General features: G+C 42.2%; 1 protein-coding gene across 6 annotated transcripts in view; it reads right to left on the minus strand.

The window, feature by feature from the left end:
- Positions 1-20,862, minus strand: part of SAMD4A (sterile alpha motif domain containing 4A) — a 197,351-nt gene that overhangs the window by 66,451 nt on the left and 110,038 nt on the right. For all 6 annotated transcript variants that reach the window (XM_037016616.2, XM_037016614.2, XM_017648675.3 and 3 more), the window contains one exon: positions 14,999-15,517. In XM_037016616.2, the coding sequence (XP_036872511.2) occupies positions 14,999-15,517 (519 nt within the window). The remainder of the gene's footprint in view (positions 1-14,998; positions 15,518-20,862) is intronic.

Here is a 20,862-nt window from a genome sequence, read left to right on the forward strand (position 1 = left end):
TATCCTGTTAGTTATCCAGAGTTATGATGGGAAAATCACTATTAGGAAAAGTACAAGCTTGAAACGGGAGTTTTAGGGCATGTAAAGGTATTTCAGACATTCCCCATTAAAGGTTTAATTGAAGTGAGGCAAATTCATCCCCAATTAAAACCAATGGCTATGAGTAGCATAAAGTTTTATTTCACTACCTAATCCTCAAAGATTGAAATAATTATGGATAAGATAGTTATTTAGTTATTACTTATTGGGCTGCAGGCATTATACAAAGAGATCCACATTACATGTCATTCACTTATGCATACACTCCTTCTTTCATTCATTCAACAAGTATTTACTCAACATCTACGATATGCCAGGCAGTGTTTTAGACAATAGGAGTGCTGCACAGTGAACAAGATCAGGTGCCTGACCTCTTGGAATTTATATTCAAGTGGAGGAGATAGATAAAAAACAAGTAAACAAAATAAAATAGACTTCTAATTTATGCAGGTGTTTCTCTGTTCCTTCTGGAAACTCACTAAAATGAGAGCAAAGGCAAAAACTCAGAAGGAAAAGGATTCAGGAGAGAAGATGATAGGAGACAACAGGGGGTATCAGCAGGCTAATGTAGTCAATAAGATTTTGTAAACAGAAGGACATGGGACAACTGACTCAGTAAATAGAAGAAAGATCACATGTATGCATATAGAAAGGGGAAACATGACTGTTCATGCTGCAGAACTCCCAAGAAATTCAGGACTTAGAGACCAGGTAGCTCTAAAGGCAGGTGTGCAGGGAAGAGTCAAAAATGGGAGGTTTGAAAGAAAGCATGTCTAAAATAGAGGGAAACTCTTAGATTATCCCACCACCCCACAAAACCAGGTGACTGTCATCTTAGCTCCTTTCCGCTCATATCCCCTAGAACCCTTGAAGCCAGGCCTGTATCCTTCAGGAGGAGACAAAGATTCCTCTAGGGGAAACAGACTAGTTTATGAGAAAAGAATTACAGCTGGTGGTATGTGTGAGCCCACCAAAAAAACAATGAGGCCAGGTCCCTACTGATACCCTTTTGGTGAAATTCACACACATAAGGTTCTAGTGCCTTCCTCTTAAATGAAAGGACTCTTATTTGAGAGACAGGCCCCAAACAGAAAAAGAACCTCCAAGGAACCATAATGTTGGGAGCAGAAAAAGACTCCAAAACTCAAATGTAATGTCTTCAGAGATATTAGAAAAGATTTGCACCCATGAAACAGGAACAGAATGCAATACAAAAAGGAACAAACAACAAGAAAGAGTTCTTACAATTTGAAAATATGATAGCAGAGATTAAAAATTATATCATAGGTTTGGAAGATAGAGTTATAGAAATCACACAGAAAGTAGAACAAAAAATTGAAAATAGTAGAGGAAAAACTAAGGAAATTAGAAGATCATTAGAGAAGAGCTATTATGCAATTAAAAGGAGTTCCTGAAAGAGGCAAGACAGAAAAATGAATGAAAGGAAACTACTTCTAAAATTTGAGAAAAATTCTTAGAACTCAAAGAGCATAAGTTTTTAGACTAGGACTGGGGTAGGAGGATATAAGTACCCAAGGATATCTTCGAGAAAAATATTGTATTTAGACCCAGAGGACTTTCACAGTCATACATGGGTGGTGATTATTACCCCCTTTTTAATGAGGAAATCAAAACCAAGAGAGGTTAAGACATTTCTCTGAGATCACACAGTAATCAGTGGAACTGAGACTCAAACCCAGGGTTGGTCTGACTCCAAGGCACGTGCTATGAACTGCATGTTGCCTGAGCTCTTCTTTCTGGACTCTGATTCTGCCACCTAGTCTATTAGGTACTTTGCCAGATTGTGCCACCAGCACATGTTCCTGAATTAACCAGAACATAACAAAGGAGGGAATGCGGAGGGGTGGAGGGTCATTTCCTCAACTCTCCCTTCAATCCTAGAAACAAACTTCTCCAGCACCAAAGGAAGACCCCAACTCCACTCTGTGATGGGCTTAGAGATGGGATTCCCAGTGGGATATTCATGACCATCAGAGACTTTCTTGAGGTAGAAATTTCACCAAAGTTCCAGTTGGATAGACTTGGCATTGGGGTTCTATAGATTTTTTAAGTTGAAGATAAATCTGGGCATCCGGCAGGTTTTTTCTAGAGTTCTGACACCTCAGCCAAAGACCCATTCAAATCTTTTCCAGTCTGGATGATTCCAAGGGCCTGAGTCTAAGCTGACTGATATAAAATAAAAAGGGGAAAGACAGAGGGGGAAGGGGGTTTTTCACACCCTTGTTTTCCAAAGTTAGGATTCTTTGTGGCCTACCCTAGCAAATGCTTCATTTCTCTCAGGCCATGCCATTGAGGGTGGCAGAGTGGTCTCATAGGGTTAATATCTCTGGAAATAAAACATTTACCCAATATGATGAAGTTAAGTGGAAGAAACTGAACTGCAGACGAAAGCAATCTCTTGGGCTGAGGAATTTTAACAGCCCTTGGAGTCACACCAGTTTGCGAGTTTGACCTGTGAGTATTTAAAGCTTCTTCCTCCCAAGCAATTATAGGGGCAGCCAAAACTACACAGCCTTGTTTAGGGAAAAAACATCTTTTTTTCTTGGTTACTCTGTGGCTGTTTCTCTAGTGTGAAAAGACCCAAGAAGAAAACATGAAATCCTTTACTTGGTGTGTCCTTTAAGAAAAAGCACTTATTTCTTGTGTGACCTTCCTAAAAAGTTTGTTCTGGCAACTGCAGAAGGATGGAAGGCAGCTCACACGCAGACGTGTGGACGTGAATGAGGAGATGGTCACGAGCATGACCCTGGTGTTGAGCTATCCCAGGCGAGTGCTTAAAGAGCTTTTCTCCGATCAGCTGCTTCTCCAGTACCCCCTAATCAGCCTGCTCTCTCAACTTCATACAGATTGAGTAGCTGGGGAAGAGGAGCAAGAGAATAACTCTAGAAGCAAATAAAAATCATGCAGCTTTCTCCAGCTAGAGAGAGAAGACCACCAGCAGAAAATTAGGGAAAGAACTGTGACCATAGCAAAGCTTTAAATTCTTTTTCACAAACCTTATAGATTGAAAAGAAAGCCTTCAAGCAAGACATCATTTGCTTGTAAGACATCTGCCTTCTCTGAGTATTGACAATACTAAGTCCTGAACAACGGCGAGCTAGGCAACAAGGTTTACCAATCTGCAGCTCTGCTCTAGACTTAAGGACTGGCTGGCCTCAATCCGACTGTGAGCCTCATGCCCAAAGCAGAGACACTCTTGGGAGTCAAAAACTCTGACTTTGAAGTTGAGCGCACAATGCTTTGACATTCCAGGTGAATCTGGAGCTACACTGCTAAGAGCAAACAAATGTACAAATTGGTCATTTTTACCCAAAGATGCCATTTTTGTACTTGCAGTGAGCACTGGCTTTTAGAACAATACTTGTAAATACTATTCAGTTGGGATATGGAAATTACCCTGCTAAACTTAGCAGAGTTAATAACAGTATTAGAGGCACAAAATAATTTCTTGGATAACAATGAAGATATGTGAATAATTCCCTTTCTCACAACCTAGCTCCCTAAGGTCTAATGTCAAAACTTCTTCTAATCTTCCAAGCATGCTTCAGTCTTGAGCACCCTCCCAGTGCACCAGTGCGTGCAGACCTGCACTATTCCAGCCAAGCCCTCAGTCAACACCCCTCCTCAGCATGTCTCTGTGTAGCTCCTACAAGTCTCTGGGAAGGCTGCACTTCCTCTGCTCAGAAGTGCAGCCTGCAGCAGGACGGAGCCGCCACCTGCCCTGCCCGTCCAATGCCATACACATGGGACTTGTTAAACACAGCAAACCAAATAAAAAAAGTCACCGAAAGGATTCCAATTTACTAATCAGAGAAGAGGACTATTATACACATTCCCGTCCCTGCCCAAATCACCTGATGAAGCCCTTTCAATGTTTGTTATTTTAAAATACTTTATAGATGATTAACTTTGATAATCTCAGGAATTGAGGACCTTAACCTGATTTTAAAAGTTCCTGCCAATGAAGATTAATTAGAAAGCAATATAATTTATACAGTGAATCATGGTTTTAGTCAATGGAAAGATGATTTGATTAAAAAAATGGTCACTATGGGCAACTTAAAAAAAATACATCCACCTTGTAAATGAGATTTATCTATACATAGTATATGTTCTCTTCCATATGCCTCACCTTGATGCTAATGATAGATTAGGGGAATACACTCAGTTTCATAATCCTTGCCACTATCATCCCTTTTCCACTGGGCAAGTTGAATTATTTCCAGGCTCTCTAAGACAGTGTCGGCTGCTATTGCTTCCCACTGATGCTACTCAGAGACAGCCTCTCAGGAAGCCAGGACTGATGGGTACATGTCTAATTTTATTTTGTCTTGAGTATAGCAAAAGGTGTTGTGTGTTTCTTTAATCCAAAAAGGATGGTAGCTTTTGAGACAGGGCTCCAAAGCTGCATGTCCCTCCTGCTGCTGGGGAAATGTTCAACTCAGTGACATGGGAATAAGATCAGCAATGTGCTGCATGTTTATCAGATCTCTTAGAACCAAGAACCTCCCAACAGTCCATGCTTCCTCCAAAAGGATCCCATTGTGATGATGCTACAATCACAAAGCAAAAAGTGGCTTTCAGGTAGCCTGTGACTCAAGCTCCAAGCAACTGAACCTGGTGATCCTCTGATGTTTTTCTTTTTTCTTTAAGCTCAGGAAGGATAGAGAATCCACATTTGTAATTATAACATGCTCTGGAATTTCATCACCACCAAGATCTTCACCCATCATTTTGCCAATTTTTTTTTCTTTCCATATTGCAGAGACCAAGATACTCATGATAGTGCCTTCCTAGTAATAACTTCAAAATGTTTCTAAATGATCCAATCACTCCTTACTTAGCATTATTACTCAAGCTAAATTACCCTGTCTTTTCTTTTAGGATATATTTTTTCTCTCCATTAACACTTACATATCTTTTTCACTTTATGTCTTTTTTGTTTTTGATAGGTTAATGCATGGCACTGTCATGCTATTCACTTAAAAAAGTAGAGTGAAAAGTAATTCCCGCAACCCCCGTCCGCCAGACTTCCAGCTCCACGCTGCAAGCATGGGTTACTGGTGTTCACATTCTTTTAAAAATGAGGGGGACCGAACACATCTGAGAGTCTCCCGGAGTGTGCAGTTGATGCTGGACATAGTAGGAGGCTCTCCCCCTGGCTTCAACAGGCCACTTCTCTTACGCTAGCCCAGCTCATTAGCTGCATCTCACTCTCCTCCTCCTGCTACCCCAGTGTCATAGCTCTGAACACTCATTGGCACTCTGGGAGCCGATTTTCTATCTTGAAAGCATAGAATGAAAGCATTAGGAAGGGGCCTTAGGAGTCATCCAAGCTCACGCCGTCATAAAGAAGTGGGAGTCCCTGCGAACGTGAGATCCCACACCGAGTTACAAGTGGAGTGACTTTCCTAAGCCACTGCTCTTCTCAGTATGGCACATTATTTTTCTTCCAAAGACCCTGCACTCTTGGGCCTGGCCACCCTTCCCTGGCCTGTATCTATGTGCATAACCTCACTGATTTCTATTATATCTTAATCTGTTATGTAAGGATCAGTTTTTATGATTTGAAAAATACCCTTATACTTATTACTGAATTACTGATTAAAGAATTATTCCTGTTGGCAACAGATGCCAAAGAATAACAATAAATTTTTACTTACTCTTTCTTTTTTTTTTTTTCCTACTGCTTTTAAAGCTACTTAGTAAAATCTATCACTAGAACCATCCTAAAGGGGATACTGGTATTCGTGGAAGGATGGCTCTTTACAGAGCAGAGCCAGAGTATCTGGATTTCAACTTTGCACATCAGTACAGCTTTGTCCTGGGACTGCCGAAGGAGGCTATTCTGCCTGTTTCCTGCAGAGCCTGGGCTGCAGGACACCTAATTGTATCAACATCACCACAGAGCAGAAATAGGCATAATGGTGGCTATGATCTGTTGAGCATCTCCTACTGGAAAGTCCTTTACACACATTTCTTATTTAATCCTTACAAACACTCTAAGACACTCTCTTAGCTCACCTTCACTTAACCAACTTGCTGGATCAACCAGTCCTCTCCTTTCCCTTTGGATTACTTACAATGCCCATGGCTCACCACCTCAAGGACTGTAAGTTACTTGCGCACAACCGCTCCCACCAGCTGACCCATAGGTATACCAAGGGTCAGCTGAATTTGTTCCCTAACCTGGTTATGCCAGTTGTACTTATTAGTGTAAATGTGTAATTTTGAAAGTATAACAAATGAAGAAATATTAATTATATAAAGTTTAATTGCACAAGAACTTTGTTACGTGCTTTAGAATATTGTTTTGCTTAAAAATTTACTGTTAAATTTAGAGAGAAAACTATGAGCTAAGTGATAAAAGAAAAAAACAGAATCTAGAAAGATTCTGTGCACTGTTTTTGTAAATGTTTTCAAATTCCTCCTTAATTTAAAATAAATTACAGACAATAATGCATCAGGGGTATGATTTACGAAGAAAAGGCAAAGAGTAGCCACGGTCAGGAACCCTATCCTCAAAGAAAGGGCCATCCCACTATATGAAAGACAGTACATGAATTTGTCTATTTATGCTTTAAGATAATATGTTTAAGGTCTTACTCCTTTTCTTAGATTCTCTGCTTTAAACAGCTATTACAATTAACATATCAACAACCAATCCTGATGCATTCAATTAAGAGGTTTTCTACTGAAATTTATTCCCATTTATAGGAGAGGAAAGGAGGTTTAGAGGTCAAGTAACTTGTCCATGGTCGTGTACCTAGGTATTGGTGGAGCTGAAATTTAAAACGGAATCACCTGACTTCAAAGCCATGTTTTTGATCCTGATCAAGACGGCCTCAACATTGATACCCCGAACTGGAATATCTAAAATGTCACTTAGCCTTATAATTCCTTTTGTATAGAAATGTCTTTTTGTTCATAGGAGAAGACTAAAGTTTAAAAGAATCTGTTATAAATTCTTTAGCTCCATATGTCCTGGGCTTTTCCTAAAGGATGCTTCTTGGCAAGGCTGGCTGTGAAACAATCTCTAAAGTAAACCCTGGGCTCTTACTGGCCCCACTCTATAACCCAGCCACAGAATTTATCTATGGACATGATCCATACTTTTGGCAAAGCATGATTACACCAGGGTATGTTGGGAATTTTAGTCCTTCTCTAATCCACAAAAACCCTTTATAGCATCTTCCAGGTTTTGGAACCCCTGCCTACCTCACTTCCCCATCTCCATACCCTTCTCTTAAGTGACTTACATCTGAGATTTCCTAATACTATATTTTACCTAGTAGAATGTTGAGGACTGGAATTGGGGTAGGGAATGGCAGGAATGATATTTACAGTGTTTTAGAGTTTGAAATATATCCCAAATTGATCATTGCTGTCACTAAGATTTACCCTCATCTGAAACCATGAAATTCAAGGGTTTAAATTTGTTTAATATTAAAGCTACCAAAGACATACATAAGCAATATTCATGATACATCCTTTTTCAGTATAACCTCAGTTTGTCCCTGGAAATCTAAAAGAAAAGGAAAAAATAAGGAATCTCAAGAGTAAAAAAGTTTTCTTGTCCAGTTTTTTTGTGAAGCAGCTGCTATTAGTCTATGACTGTAAATCTTGCAAAATAATAGAAATCATAAGACTACAGGACTCAAAAAAGTCTTTAAAAAATCACGTTGTTCATCTCCTTCTTCTGGGCTAGTCCAAATTAAGCCATTTATTGCAGCCAGAACCCAGCCTATTTTGAAGTACAGTGGAGATTAGAACACAACTGCCTTCCTCTCTAGCTCATCTAGTGTTTAATAACCCTCACTGTCATCAGGGTCTAAAAAAATCCTCCCAGATAGGGGACGAATGGCACAGCCTCATGACCCAAGGCACATGTAGCCCATGGAAGTCTTTGACTTCTCCCAAGCAGTGGAACCTCCAACTCACAATAAACCAGCAGACTTCTTGCTTACTAAGTGCTTTTCTGATTGTCCTTTCCCAAGCCCTAGAAGACAAACACTAGGCATGGTAAGGGAAACACAGTCCTGTAAGTGTTTGGACTCTTGGAAAGGGGAGAAGGATTAAGCAGTGTCCATGTCAGGTCCTCTGTGATATCACTGAGCCATCTTCGCAATGTTGCATCAGGAAGGCCAGTGCCATTCTTAAAAAAGGTTCCCCCCCAGGGGAAGGAAGCTGAGGCTAAAAATATACCATGCCAGCTGTTATAAATGCTTCTCAAAGGAAGCAAAGCCACCAGTTACCTCTTTGAAGAACAAATAAGGGGTTAAAGAAAAAAATGTTTTCAGTTACATGCCAGGCTGGCTAGATTTTGGGAAAGAAGAGATTTTCCACTGAGAAAGTTTGCTGGTAAACCATAAAATAATTCCATGAAAATTTTAAAAGAAGTCCAATGACACCAGTGGCTCCAAAGGCTTAGGGCAGGGATGACCTGCAGCCTTTGGGAAAGAATCAGGGGCTTCAGGGCTTCTCTTCCTTTCTGTTTCCAAGCGGCCATTCACAAAGATCTCTCCTGAGCCGGCCACCTGCAGCTGTGAGGGCTCCTTCCCATGGGTTCTGGGTTCCGGTAGGTTCCTGCAGGCTGACTGGAATGAGCTTGAAGTGGCTGGTGGCCTTGCAAGAAAATATGATGGGCAGAGGGAAAAGAAGGGATTTTCTGAGCAAATGGGTATCTCTGAAGGAGCTGGCCCTGGCCTGAAGGCTCGGGTGATGGACTGGGAGAGTTTTTTTTTCAATTGCAGACCTGGGGTTTCCAAAGGGGCCACTTTCTCTGAGATCCCCATTGCTCCCACTCCATAGCTTATGTGCTGAAGGAGTTTTGTTTCCGATGTTGGCTACATGGGACCTAGCAGACACACTTCCCATAAACGGGCGGACCCTCCACACCCCAGAGAGGCCAAGGAAAGGACCAATGCCCAAGAAATAGCTAGGCACTGGATGCCCCAGCGGTTTTCATTTTTTAACTTTTAATTTTGAAGTGATTATAGAATTTACAAGAAATTGCAAAAATCCTTCATAGAAAGGTCTCATGTACCTTCCACCAGCTTCCTCCAAGGTGACATTTTATATAACTCTAGTACATTATCAAAACCTGGAAATTGACATTTTCACAATATAATTTCATCAGACTACAGACCTTACTCTGATCTCAGCAGTTTTTGTGCACACTGACTTTTTGGGGTATGAATTTGTATATATCTCAATGGCATTTTCTCACATGTATAAATTCATACAACTGCCTCCATAAGCAAGATCACAGTATGTTATTTGCACCCTATCTGGTAAAGTAAGTAACACAAAAGAAGAGTGATGATAAATGTTACTATGAGGATTATGACAGAAGGCTAAATGATCAATATTATCACCAAATAGTTAGCAAATTCCCACAGACACTTTCTCATTTCTTTTGGAAATTCATTAACTTTATGAACATCTGCTTACTGAGCCTGGGAATTTATTAAGTCCCGACTGTTCAGCAAACATTTATGGCAGGGCAGGCAGACAGGCTTCCGCTCACATGCCATTTCTTACTGAATTATAGCGGTTGCCTCGAGGGGCATACTGAGGAGAATTTGGAGGCCACATCTGGACTTAGCAAAAGACAGCCATTATTTAACAGAGACACAGCCATAGGAGAGTGGCGGCTGAATTCATGCCAAGAATTTGCCATCTCCAAAATTTCTGTAGCTTTTTGAGCCACAAGGTGCACTAGTTGCTGGGAAGGAGGGTAAAGAAGACACAACCCCCATCTCCAAAGATTTTGTAATTGGGAAGCGGAGGCAAGCATGTTGACCAAAGATTGTGACATAGAATGCTAAGGGCTTACACTGAAACACATGAGCCACTGTAAAGCAAGCAGCCTTTGGGAACATTCCAGGCAGGGTGTTAGCCTTGTGTGCAGTGGAGGGCACTGAGGTACAGGGTGGCTGGTCTCTGTGGGGGCAAATTCAGGGTCAGAGGAAAACAAGGGTCTGTTAGCTGTGACTTGAGTCAATCTCTCAGGATAGGATTAGAGGGGGAGGCAGGTAACCTCGAGTTCTGAGCCAGACTCTGGAGCTTGACTGCCTGGGTTCAAACCCCAGGTCTGTGACACTGGTTAAGTTACACAGCCTCTCTGTGACTCAGTTGCCTCATCTGTCAAATGGGGATAACAGTAAAAACCACATCATGGGGTTATGAGGATTAAATGAGTTAATGTTTGTAAAAATAACATCATGGGGTTATGAGGATTAAATGAGTTAATGTTTATATACAGGGTTCTGAGCAGTTCCCTGCATGTAGGAAACACTATGTAGTCATGTGCTATCACTGTTAATTTACTTTTTATGATCTATGGTCCCAACATTTTTTCCATGTATTGGTTTTATCATCAGAAAAAACCAATCAAGATTAATAAAGGAAATACTAGGGTTCCAAGCTGTACCATGAGACTGTAGAAGTGGTTAGTTCAAATGGAGCATCTTTCCCTCATTTATTCTGTCAGGAAATCCTGCTGGCTGTACTTTCAAAATATATCTAGAAGCTGACCATTCTCCCTCTTCTACTGAGGCCATCCTGGTCAAAGTTATCAGTGTCTCGCTTGTATTTCTGCAATTGCTTCTTAACTGGTCTTTGTGTGGTTGTCCCTGTCCTGGTACAATCTATTCTTAATACAGCAGCCAAAGTGATCCCTTTAAAATGTGAGTCAGATCATGTCACTGTCTGCCAAAAATCCTCCAACGGCTTCCTGGTTTACTGAGAGCAGAAGTCAGTCCTTGCAATGACCTCCAGCGACCTGTAGGACGCGTCCCTCCCTGGTACCTCGGTCACCCCTACCACGGTCTACCTTACTCAGTGCCTCTCAGCCACCAGCCTTCTTGCTTTTCTCTAAACAGTCTGGGGGAAAGAAAGATCTTGGGATCTTTGTGTAGCTCTTTCTCTGCCTGGACTATTGTCCCCCTAGACGCCCGCCTGATTAACCCCTTACCTCCTTCAAGTCTTTGCTCACACATCATCTTCTCAATGAGATCTGTTTACAGTGACCACCCTAGTTAATGCTATAATCAGCCCAGCACCTTGGCCTGATCTTACTGACCCTACTCTTTTTCTTATTCTCATGCCACTCACCAATCTCTGACACACTGTCATTTACTTACTACTATAGTTTTTATATACTAGATTGCAAACTCTACAAGAGAGCACATCTTTATCTTGTCTACCATTGTGTCCTGAGTGCCTCGAGTAGACCAGGTGCATAGCAGGTGTTCAATAAACATATTCTAAGTTTATGGATGAACAAATAAGCAAATCAGTAATGAATGTCCAAGTCAATAATGAACCAAATCCTAATTCTGACACCTAGGAGCATTTCTAGTATCCATTCCTTCTGCTTCCATGCCTATTCCTATCCTGATGATGCTTTTACTTACATAACTGAGGTTGGGAACTCACCAGCTCTGGCCTCATCATGCTATCCATCTGGTTTAATCACAGCAGCCCAGTGCCCCTCACAGCATTGCTCCTGTTGCTGCCATGTCTGTGGCGTGACGCTTGGCCTCCTGAGGGCTCTCTGATCCCTTCCCTCAGTCTACTTTTATTGCCTTCCCTCACTGCCCTGTCCTTGGTGAACCTCTCTCCTCCTTCCTTACTGGCTTTCACCCCAGCCTGCACCTCTCATCTCCATCCCCTTGCTCACATGCATCTCCTTTTCCCCTGCTCGGAACCTCCGACCTGGCTCCGCCTCCAGTTCCCGAGGATCCCTCCTGTCCATACAATCACAGCACTTACAGTATGGAGGCACCGCCCCTTCAGCTGACTCATCCTATATTGCCTCATGGTAGCAGTTAGGGTTGTTGTGTTCTTGTGGCATTTTTTTTTTTTTTTACTGTACTTCTATATAGCTCATGGCTTGTTATGTACAATTTTTGTGGATTAGTATTACAAAAAGGAAGATTTAATTTTTAATCGTGAGACTGATGTATCTTCTCTATGTATATTATAGGCTTCCCTGAAGTGGAATCACTTTACTTAAGCTTCCCTGTTATTTCCCACAGACTCGAACACAGTGCCAAGCACCTAATAGGTGAACAGCTGAATGGCCCTAGTAGGTGAACAGCTGAATGATTCAGAATCCACACAAGGAGGACTGAATGCTGAGCTACTTTGCTGGAGCACAGTGACCAAAGGAACAAAATATTAGTGAAATAAGCCAAGTTTTTATACACTACACTGCAAAAAAGTAGTCTGTGTAGCTGGGAGACCTAGTTAATTTTTTCTCATTAACTGTCATTAATGTGGCTGATAATTTGAAAATGTGAAGCTCTAACTGATCGGCTCTCTATTTATAATCATACTGTCTTGGGTGGATATTTTTTCCACTTTGAAAGAAGTAAGAAATGTAGCTCTTCAGTGCAGTGCAAGAGGTCCTGAACCCTTAAGTCCAACCCATTTTAAATTGCAGTGAAATGGATGGGTGAAAGTCACAATATATTCAAAGCCCCCTAGACCACTCTATATGCCCTGGCTCAGGAAAGGTGCTTTTATCAGGTGATCATCAGCAGAGACTCGGGGTGACAGTGTTAGCACTTGGTTCCTCACCCCCTTTCCTACCCTCTGCCATTTACCCACATAGCAGACACCAGTGCTTACTATCACCTGGCTGGGAGACAGGACATGAGCACACACACTCCCACTTACCTGCACCACAGCCCCTGAAGGTAGATATTTTGAATGTTTCCATTTTACAAGTGGGGACCTCACTCAGAGAGGTTAAGTAACTTGGCCAAGTTGCAGTTAGCTACTCAGAAACCTGACTGTACCTCGGAGGGCACTGACACCAAAGTCCTTGCTCTTACCACCTTATCACACTGCCTCCCAGGAGCTCAGGATATATTTGACAGAGGCACGAGTGAACGAATGACTCAAAGGTTTGAAGTTTTAACGAACACAATCGAGCCACCCTAGACAATGCAGAGGAGGGAAGCAATGGCAGGCATGCTTTGTTAAAGAGAGATTATAGAAACACAGGTGTGGATATGGCCTACGTGTTTGAATGAAACTTGCTGTATGAGAGATCTGACCTCTTATTTTTGTTGATTCTCCAAAATAGGACTTCAACCCCTTCTTCTTCCCAAGATACATAATCAAGTTGTCTTGTTAAACCTTTTTTTTGCTCTTTTTTGCTCAGGTACAACACAGGGACCCAAAGATTTGGGAGGTCATGACAGCCATCTGTGAATTTTTCTCCCCTCTGTGAGTTGTGTGGCCACAATGAAAAGACAAAAGTATCTGCAGATGACGATCCGATGATTACCTGGATGTATTAATCTTGCCAAGACCCAACCCTGCATGTGTAAGTCCGTAGAGACAGAAATGTGATGACCCAAGACTAATTTCCAGACAAATGACATAAAACTCAACACCTTAAAATACAAAAGATCAAGTTTTCAGAGGGCAGGCAGCTTGGAGCTCGATCTCTCCTAGCTATCAGAGTTTTGTAACAATTACTAGATTCTGTCTCTGACCCAGGAAACTTGGGTCCCAAAGCTCTGTCATCCCAGCCTGCGTGTGGATGCTTTAACAGACCCAGCGCTCAATCTCCGTCAACAGAGGCTAGGGAAACCATTCCCTGGTCTGTGAAAAGAGACTGACTCTACCAGAACTTCCTACATAGTAAATTAATGATGCAATAATCACATAATTCCCCAAGTAATCACCAAATGGGCAAGTTATTGATACCTAAGTCTAAAAATCAATTTTAAAAATTAAGAAATTCGAGCTGTGGCATTATCAGTGCAATATCTTGAGTATTTCCTTGGTTATTCCACTAAGGTACTGTTTCAGTTAATGTAGCTATAATTCAACACTCCTACATATTTGAGGAAGCCATTTAAAAAGGCCATTATCCAAAAGATCCGAGCAGAGGTAGAGGCCAAGAAACCATCGCTGCCAATTCTCAGTACTCTTGTGTTTTTTAATTGGGGGTTCCTGCATGCTTACAGGCACATCAGGTCTAACTGCAAAAGCTTTCCCCAGGGAAAGTTATCTCAGACGGGACACTGTGTGCACAGACACGGCAAACTAACACCAAGGAATTCTGCTTCGTGGCAGCTACTGTCCCAAGCTGCCACTTTGGAGAAGCACCAATGGCACGTTTGTCACTATACTCGGGCTAAGAGGGGAGCCACAGAGAGGACTCCCAGCACTAGTGCCATCTGTGGGCAGGGTACTTTGCTTCAGTGGTCAAAAGAGCACAGGCTTTCTTCTGCTGTCCCCTCCTGCAAAGCAGGTCCTGACCTGCCTCTCCTAAGTTAGAGTGCGCAAGAGCAGGCTGCTGCATTCACATGGTCCACAGCACAGAGCAGCATTCAGTTAGCAAACCTGCCCCACCCCCCGCCGCCCCCCACGGTCAGGAGGAAAAGTGCCCCCAACAACTGGGGATTGAAACCTGGAAATGCAAGGGAGGGAATATTCCAGGGTGAAATAGAAGAGAAAAAAAAAAAAAGATGAAAAAAGGGAAAGGAAGGAAAAGGAGAAAAATCCAAAATGCATAGAGCCCATGAGGCTGTCTGGTTAACCATGAGTTAGGATCAGGTTTGGAGAATCACGCATAACTCTGTGTTGGCAAATCCAAAAACCCCAGGGTGAAAGGCATTTCTATTTGAGGAAACGGGAATTTCCTTCTTTCACCACATTTTTTTTTTTTTTAGTTTGTTTGTTACCCAAATTTGGGCCATCCGTCATTTTTCCCTGCCCAGCATTTTCATCTTTCCAGAATCAAAAGAGCAACAAAGATGAGGTCCAAAGATCTCCCTCCCACAGTCTATTCCAGTCAGCCCTTCTCCCCCAGGGTCACTGGGTGCTCAGAACAGACATTCTCAGCAGGACATGCCACACACAGCAAGTCGCCAAACCAAGCTTGGTGCTAAAGAACTTCCAGGGGACTTACTTGTACTTGTGCTGGTTCCAATTGTATTGATTGTGGTGGGGACAGATGAGGAGGAGTACAGGGGCACATGGCCATTCTCACATCCCAGGCTTTTGTCCTGCCAGCTGGAGGCGTTGATGCAAATCCCAGAATCCCGAGAGTTCTGCCACCCGTTGAGCTTGTCGTCAGAGTTCTGTCTTTGGTGATAGTAGTGCGTCTGCCCGTAATCCACAGAGTCCGAGCGGCCTCGGCTCTGGCTGCCAAAGCTGGCCGATGTGCGGTCCTCCAGGTGATTCAGCCACATGGCGAGAGCACTGCGATCTTCCAACGAAGTGGCCGGATGTATCAAAGCATAGGACAGCAGCTGCCTGCTCTCCTCGATGTGCTGGTTGTGTTCGATGGAGTGAGCCAGGATTTGGGGCAGAAGTTTCATATATTCTACTTTTGCTTCGAGGTTTCCCGGCTTCAGCAAAGGCAGGTGAGTTAACAGGAGGGAAATCACCTTATCCTTGGATTCCTGTTGCCATTGGTTAATGATTCCTGAAAAGGAAAATATATAGGTCTAATAAGCAAATACACCCACAATGGCCCCAAACACCACTCTGTGAAGAGAATTCCTGTGTATTAGTCTCAGTCTATGTACCCTGCTAAATGTTTTCAAAACAGCCTATGCAGTGGATTGGATGATTGACCTCAGGTTGTCAGGGGGCAGTGGCTGCAATGAAACCCAGAACAAACATTCTTAGACAGTTGGTGCTCAATCTAATTAATTGGGCCCGGGCAGGTACTGGAGTCCCTGGCAGTAAGGCTGCTTTCCTTCCCACTGATGTCTGTGGAAAGTGCTTTAAACCTTGGCAAGGCATTTGTGTGAAGTTGGTATAACTTTCTAGATGGAAAAATCCATCAGGAAAATAGACACAGTGAAGTGAGTCTGCGCCTCTCTCATGAGAAGCTGACTCAGAAAACACCTGTGACCTTGAAGCTTGGATGAACAATGGACCCGAGACTCAGCTCCAGCAGCACCTCTGATAACACGTGCTCAGCAAGCTGTTTTTCCTTAAGTATAGAAGATCCGTTTGGTTGCTTTTATTAAGGTAAAATATATGTAACATAATATGTACCATTTGAGCCATTTTTAAGTGTCCAGTTCTGTGTGCACTAAGTACACCCCCCTACCACCCACCTGTAGAGCTTTTCCATCTTCCCAAACTCTGTACTTACTAACCACTCACTCTCTATCTTCCCCTCTCCCAGTCCCTGGCAAGCACTATTCTATTCTCTGTCTCTCTATATTTGACTACTCTAGGTACCTCTATAAGTGGAATCAAGGCTCATACATGAGAAGATCTGATTTTAACATACAAGGATCCCTTCCTGTCCCCTTCTATTCAAAACAGAAACTTGTTGCCTTTAGGTAAACATGGGTAAACAACACTTTGCCTTGATTGGCTTTTGAGAATTAGCTTGTTCTATGAACTGATAGCTGGGGCCACAAGAAAGAAAGCTCCCTTCCAGAAAAGTCATTCCTGACACCTGCAGACCTCAACTCTGGCTCACTGGTGAGCCTACAAGGGCTGGGGTAGGGCAGTCCTACTGGCTTTCACACACTGCAGGGTGGAAAAGGGGTTCCTGGAATTTAGCAGATGGGCTGCACAATTCTAGTAAGACACAAACATGTCAGAACAAGATCAAGAATCATTGTTGACCATAAGCTACAAATGCATCAGTCATGCATAAAGGCCTCTCAAGATACCAAGGGGTGTGTTCAAAGAAAAGTATCAGGGAAGGAAGATGTGGTAATGAAAGCATGTGGGCTTTGGAGTCAAGCAAACCTGGGTATGAATCCCAGACCTGCCCCTTAATTTGCAATGGAACCGAGGTAAGTTACTTAACCTCTCTGAGCCCCAGCTGCTTCAACAGTCAAGTGTGTTACCAACAGCATCTGCCCCTCCTTTTGCAGTAGGAGTCAATGAGGTAACACATCACATGCCTCCTCAAGGACTGCATGGAGGAAACAATGTATTCAACTGGTCTGCATTACTCAGGCCCACCTTCCAGTGATGCTGGGTAGTTTCAAATACCAAGTTTTAAAAATAATATAGAGAGACAGAGATGACCCAGGGGAGTTCATTAAAAATGTTCAGAGTTGGAAAAAAGGCAGGAAGACGGAATTATTGAGCTTACAATTGAACAGTATGAAGAGATGCTTGACTTTCTTCAAGTGAGGATTCCATAAAGAAATGAACAGTCAACTATCTGAAGTAGAAGTCTTCAAATGGCAGCAGAGAGATTGAGATTGGGTGTGGAGAAGAGCTGAAGTGCTACAGTGATGAAAGACTCAAAAGAGTCCCCAAGGGGGCACTACAGTCTCTGTCCTGGGGGCCTGAAGAGCAGAGGCAGCTGGTCCAGAGAGGCACCATCAGAGAGAAATGTAATGCGAGCCCTATATGGAATTTAACATTTTCTAGTATTAACAGAAAAGTAACAAGGAGGTGAAATTAATTTTATTTAATCTATTATTATGTTATTACTTCAACTTGTAATCAATCTAAGATTACTGATGAAACCTTTTACATTTCCTTTGTATTACGTCTTCAAAATCCAGTGTGTATTTTACCACCGACAGCCCATCTCAAGTTGGACTGCCACAGCCACAGTGCTCAGAAGGCATGTGTGGCTGGTGGCTATAGAACTGGCTAGTCACAGGGCTGGAGACATTCAGCCGGGGAACCAGCCGGAAGGCACACTTGACCTCAGCAAGCCCCTCCCAGCTCCCTGACTATTTTTAGCTAATTGCCACCTGACACAAGACAGACCTCACGCATTCCACTAGGTATAGCCTTCCTTTTAAAGTAGCTCTGGGAGATGAAGAAAGCACCATTCTAACTTTCTCAATACTTTTTCAGCAAACACTGACCTGTTTTAAATTGTGAATATGCTTAGGAGGAAGATAAGAATCTATTTATTAATCTCAAGGAGCTAAAGAGGCACTAGCAAGAAGCAAAAGGGCCCAAGAGGGAGAGGAATCTATGTCCAATGCCAACAATTACCAGATGCAGCTAGTGTACACCCTGGAAAATGTTATGTTTAAAAATAAAATTTGGTAAATTTGATAAAAGGTTTGATATCTTGATCCAGGGGATGGTTACATGAGTGTATGCACACGTCAGAATGCATTGAGCTATACACTAGAATTTGTGCATTTTACTGAATGTACCTCAGTTAAGAAAAAAAGTCAAAAAATGAAAAAATGAAATATAAATAAAATTTGGGAACAACCTTTAATGAAAAGTCATGAGGCTGAGGAACTCCCTAGCTTTCTACTAGGTCACTTCCCTGTTCAGTTATTCTACCCTTCCACAAAAGGTCACCCTAAAAAAAAATCAGGGACAAAAACAAAACATAAATAGGACTCAGAGTGCAAACTAAACATGTTGTCTCTGTGTAAGGCTCCCTGCCAGGATTCACCTGGGATCCACAGGGGGAATAGGCTCAGCAAAGAGGAAAGGAAAACGAGAGGCCAGTGGACCCAGTCCCTTCTGGACCTGATAGGTTGTTTCTCTATCCTGGGGACAGGGCTTGGATGGCGTGGTGCTGTGGCATGGCTAGGAAGACTTCGATGACTTGTTTACTGCCACTGGGAACATGGAAATCAGATTTCCTTCTGAGGGCTAACTTTACCTACTGGATCCAACTATTTCGGCTACAGCTACAGATGCCCTGCTGACAGCTAACAGTTTGAATGTTTTCTCTGTGCCAGGCACACTTCTAAGCTCATGCACATAATTACTTCTAATCTCTGTGCATATAATTACTTATTTAATCCTTAGAAGAGTCTACAAGATAGGTCCCATTCCAGCCTTATTTTATAGATGAGGTCAGAGCGGCATGAGAGGTCAGTAACTTGCCCCAGGTCCTGTGGCTAGTGAGCTGGCACAATGGGGGTATGAAAATTTTCACAAAGATACATAAAGAGTACCATGCTAGAATAGTTGGCCAATACATTAATATTTATAGTGTATGTAATATATAATTATATAATACATAAGCTGTAATTATGCACACATAAAATATGAATATATTATATTTAGAAATATAATAACAGATACATATTAATAGAGTACATGGATTAGCAGAAGAGTTGGCCAGCTATGGAAGTGTAGGAAAAAGGAATTACAGAGACAATGTAGATGATATCTATTGTGATTTGAAATATATCCATAGTTTCTTTGATACTCCTTTCCAAAAGGTAGAGCTTAATTAATTTCCTGCAACCTGGACTGAGTCACTTCCATCAAACAGAATGTAGCAGAAGTGACAGTGTGTGACTTCATGGATTAGGTTTTAAAAGGCATTGCAGCTTTTACCTTGTTATCTTTTGGGTTACTCATCTGGGGGAAAGCCAGCTGCCATGTTGTGAGGACACTCAAGCAACCTGAGAGGGAGGGAGATCTTGATGGAGAGGAACTGAGGCCTCCTGCCTACAGCCAGCACCAACTTGCTAACCCGGTGCGGCGACCACCTTGGAAGCAGAACTCCCAGCCCCAGCTAAGCCTTCAGATGACTGCATTCCAGACATTTGGAGGAACCCTGAAGCAGAACCGCCCATATTACTGATCCACAAAAACTGCGTGTGATAAAACGTTTGTTGTTTTAGCTGCTAAGTTTTGGGTAATTTGTTATGTGGCCCAGGATAAATGATATGCCTTTCCAAGCGCCCGCTAGGAAAAAGGAAGTTTGGCTATTGGCTTTGAGTAGTTCATGTCCTTCTGGCAAATCATTCCCATTACAAGATGGACTCATGAAGCTAGTCTATTGCCACTAAACATTCACCTCACCCTTCCTCATCATGATTATCCACACACCAAACAACCTTTGGACTGTGATTTAGCTCCTGATACCTTCAGGGAGAGAATGAACTGATCATATAGATGAGGTATTTCTAGATTCTGTGACGATGATTTTACAGGACAACTTAATAAATGGCTTCTGATTGTGATCTGGCTTCCTATAGAGGCTTTTCTTGTGTTGACTATATGGACTTTGAGTACATCTGATCCCTCTGATGATTATTCCTCATGCAAAATGAAAAATCCATCATTATAGGGTCTGCTTTTCTCTCTCAGGGTGAGCATCTCCCAGGCACTGATAAGAGTGAGCATCTCCATCTTCAAACAGAAGCCAGGTCCCACATGTGGGGACTTGGCACGTGAGTGCTAGGTCCTCCCCAGCTGCCTACAGGCCTGCTTTGTAGCACCCACACTATTTTCCAGAGAGCGAGAAGCCTTTACTGGGATGTGTATCTAATGGATTCTCCTTATTGTGGAAGACCCAGGAGTCCTCAAAATTTTCAGTTAATTGATCATTTCTATTAATTAGTAATTCAGTTTCTATTATTATCAGTCAGTCTGGAAAGTGCAAGTCCAAGAATAGCAGTGCATTGTTACCAGCTCACCTCTATTACTTTGATTATTTTCTTTCTTATTTCTCTGGATAAGGAGCAGAGATGTAAGAGTTTGCTGGAGTTTCACATGGGTAAAAGTGAATGATTTATAATCTATAAATGAATGACATAGGAGTAGTAAAAATATATTTTAAAAGTTGTAATTAAAGACCATGAGGATTAGGAAACTGTCCCAGTGATTCTTGGAGTGACAAAGAGTGTGTTTAAATACCAAGTCTTGCATTATTATTACGCAATAGTATGTCAATGTTTAAGGGCTCCAGTTGTTAGTAAATTACCCTTAAATTGCTATTTTATTATACCCTTGTTTTCAGTTTAATAACATTTACCATAAAAGGGTTTCTCACAAGTGTATTTAGGCAATTTGCTCATGCGAGAAATGGCTAGGAATTAAGTACACACATACAAGAAGTATTGGTTA

Source organism: Manis javanica, chromosome 8 (assembly GCF_040802235.1).
Source record: "Manis javanica isolate MJ-LG chromosome 8, MJ_LKY, whole genome shotgun sequence".
Taxonomy (NCBI): Eukaryota; Metazoa; Chordata; class Mammalia; order Pholidota; family Manidae; genus Manis; species Manis javanica.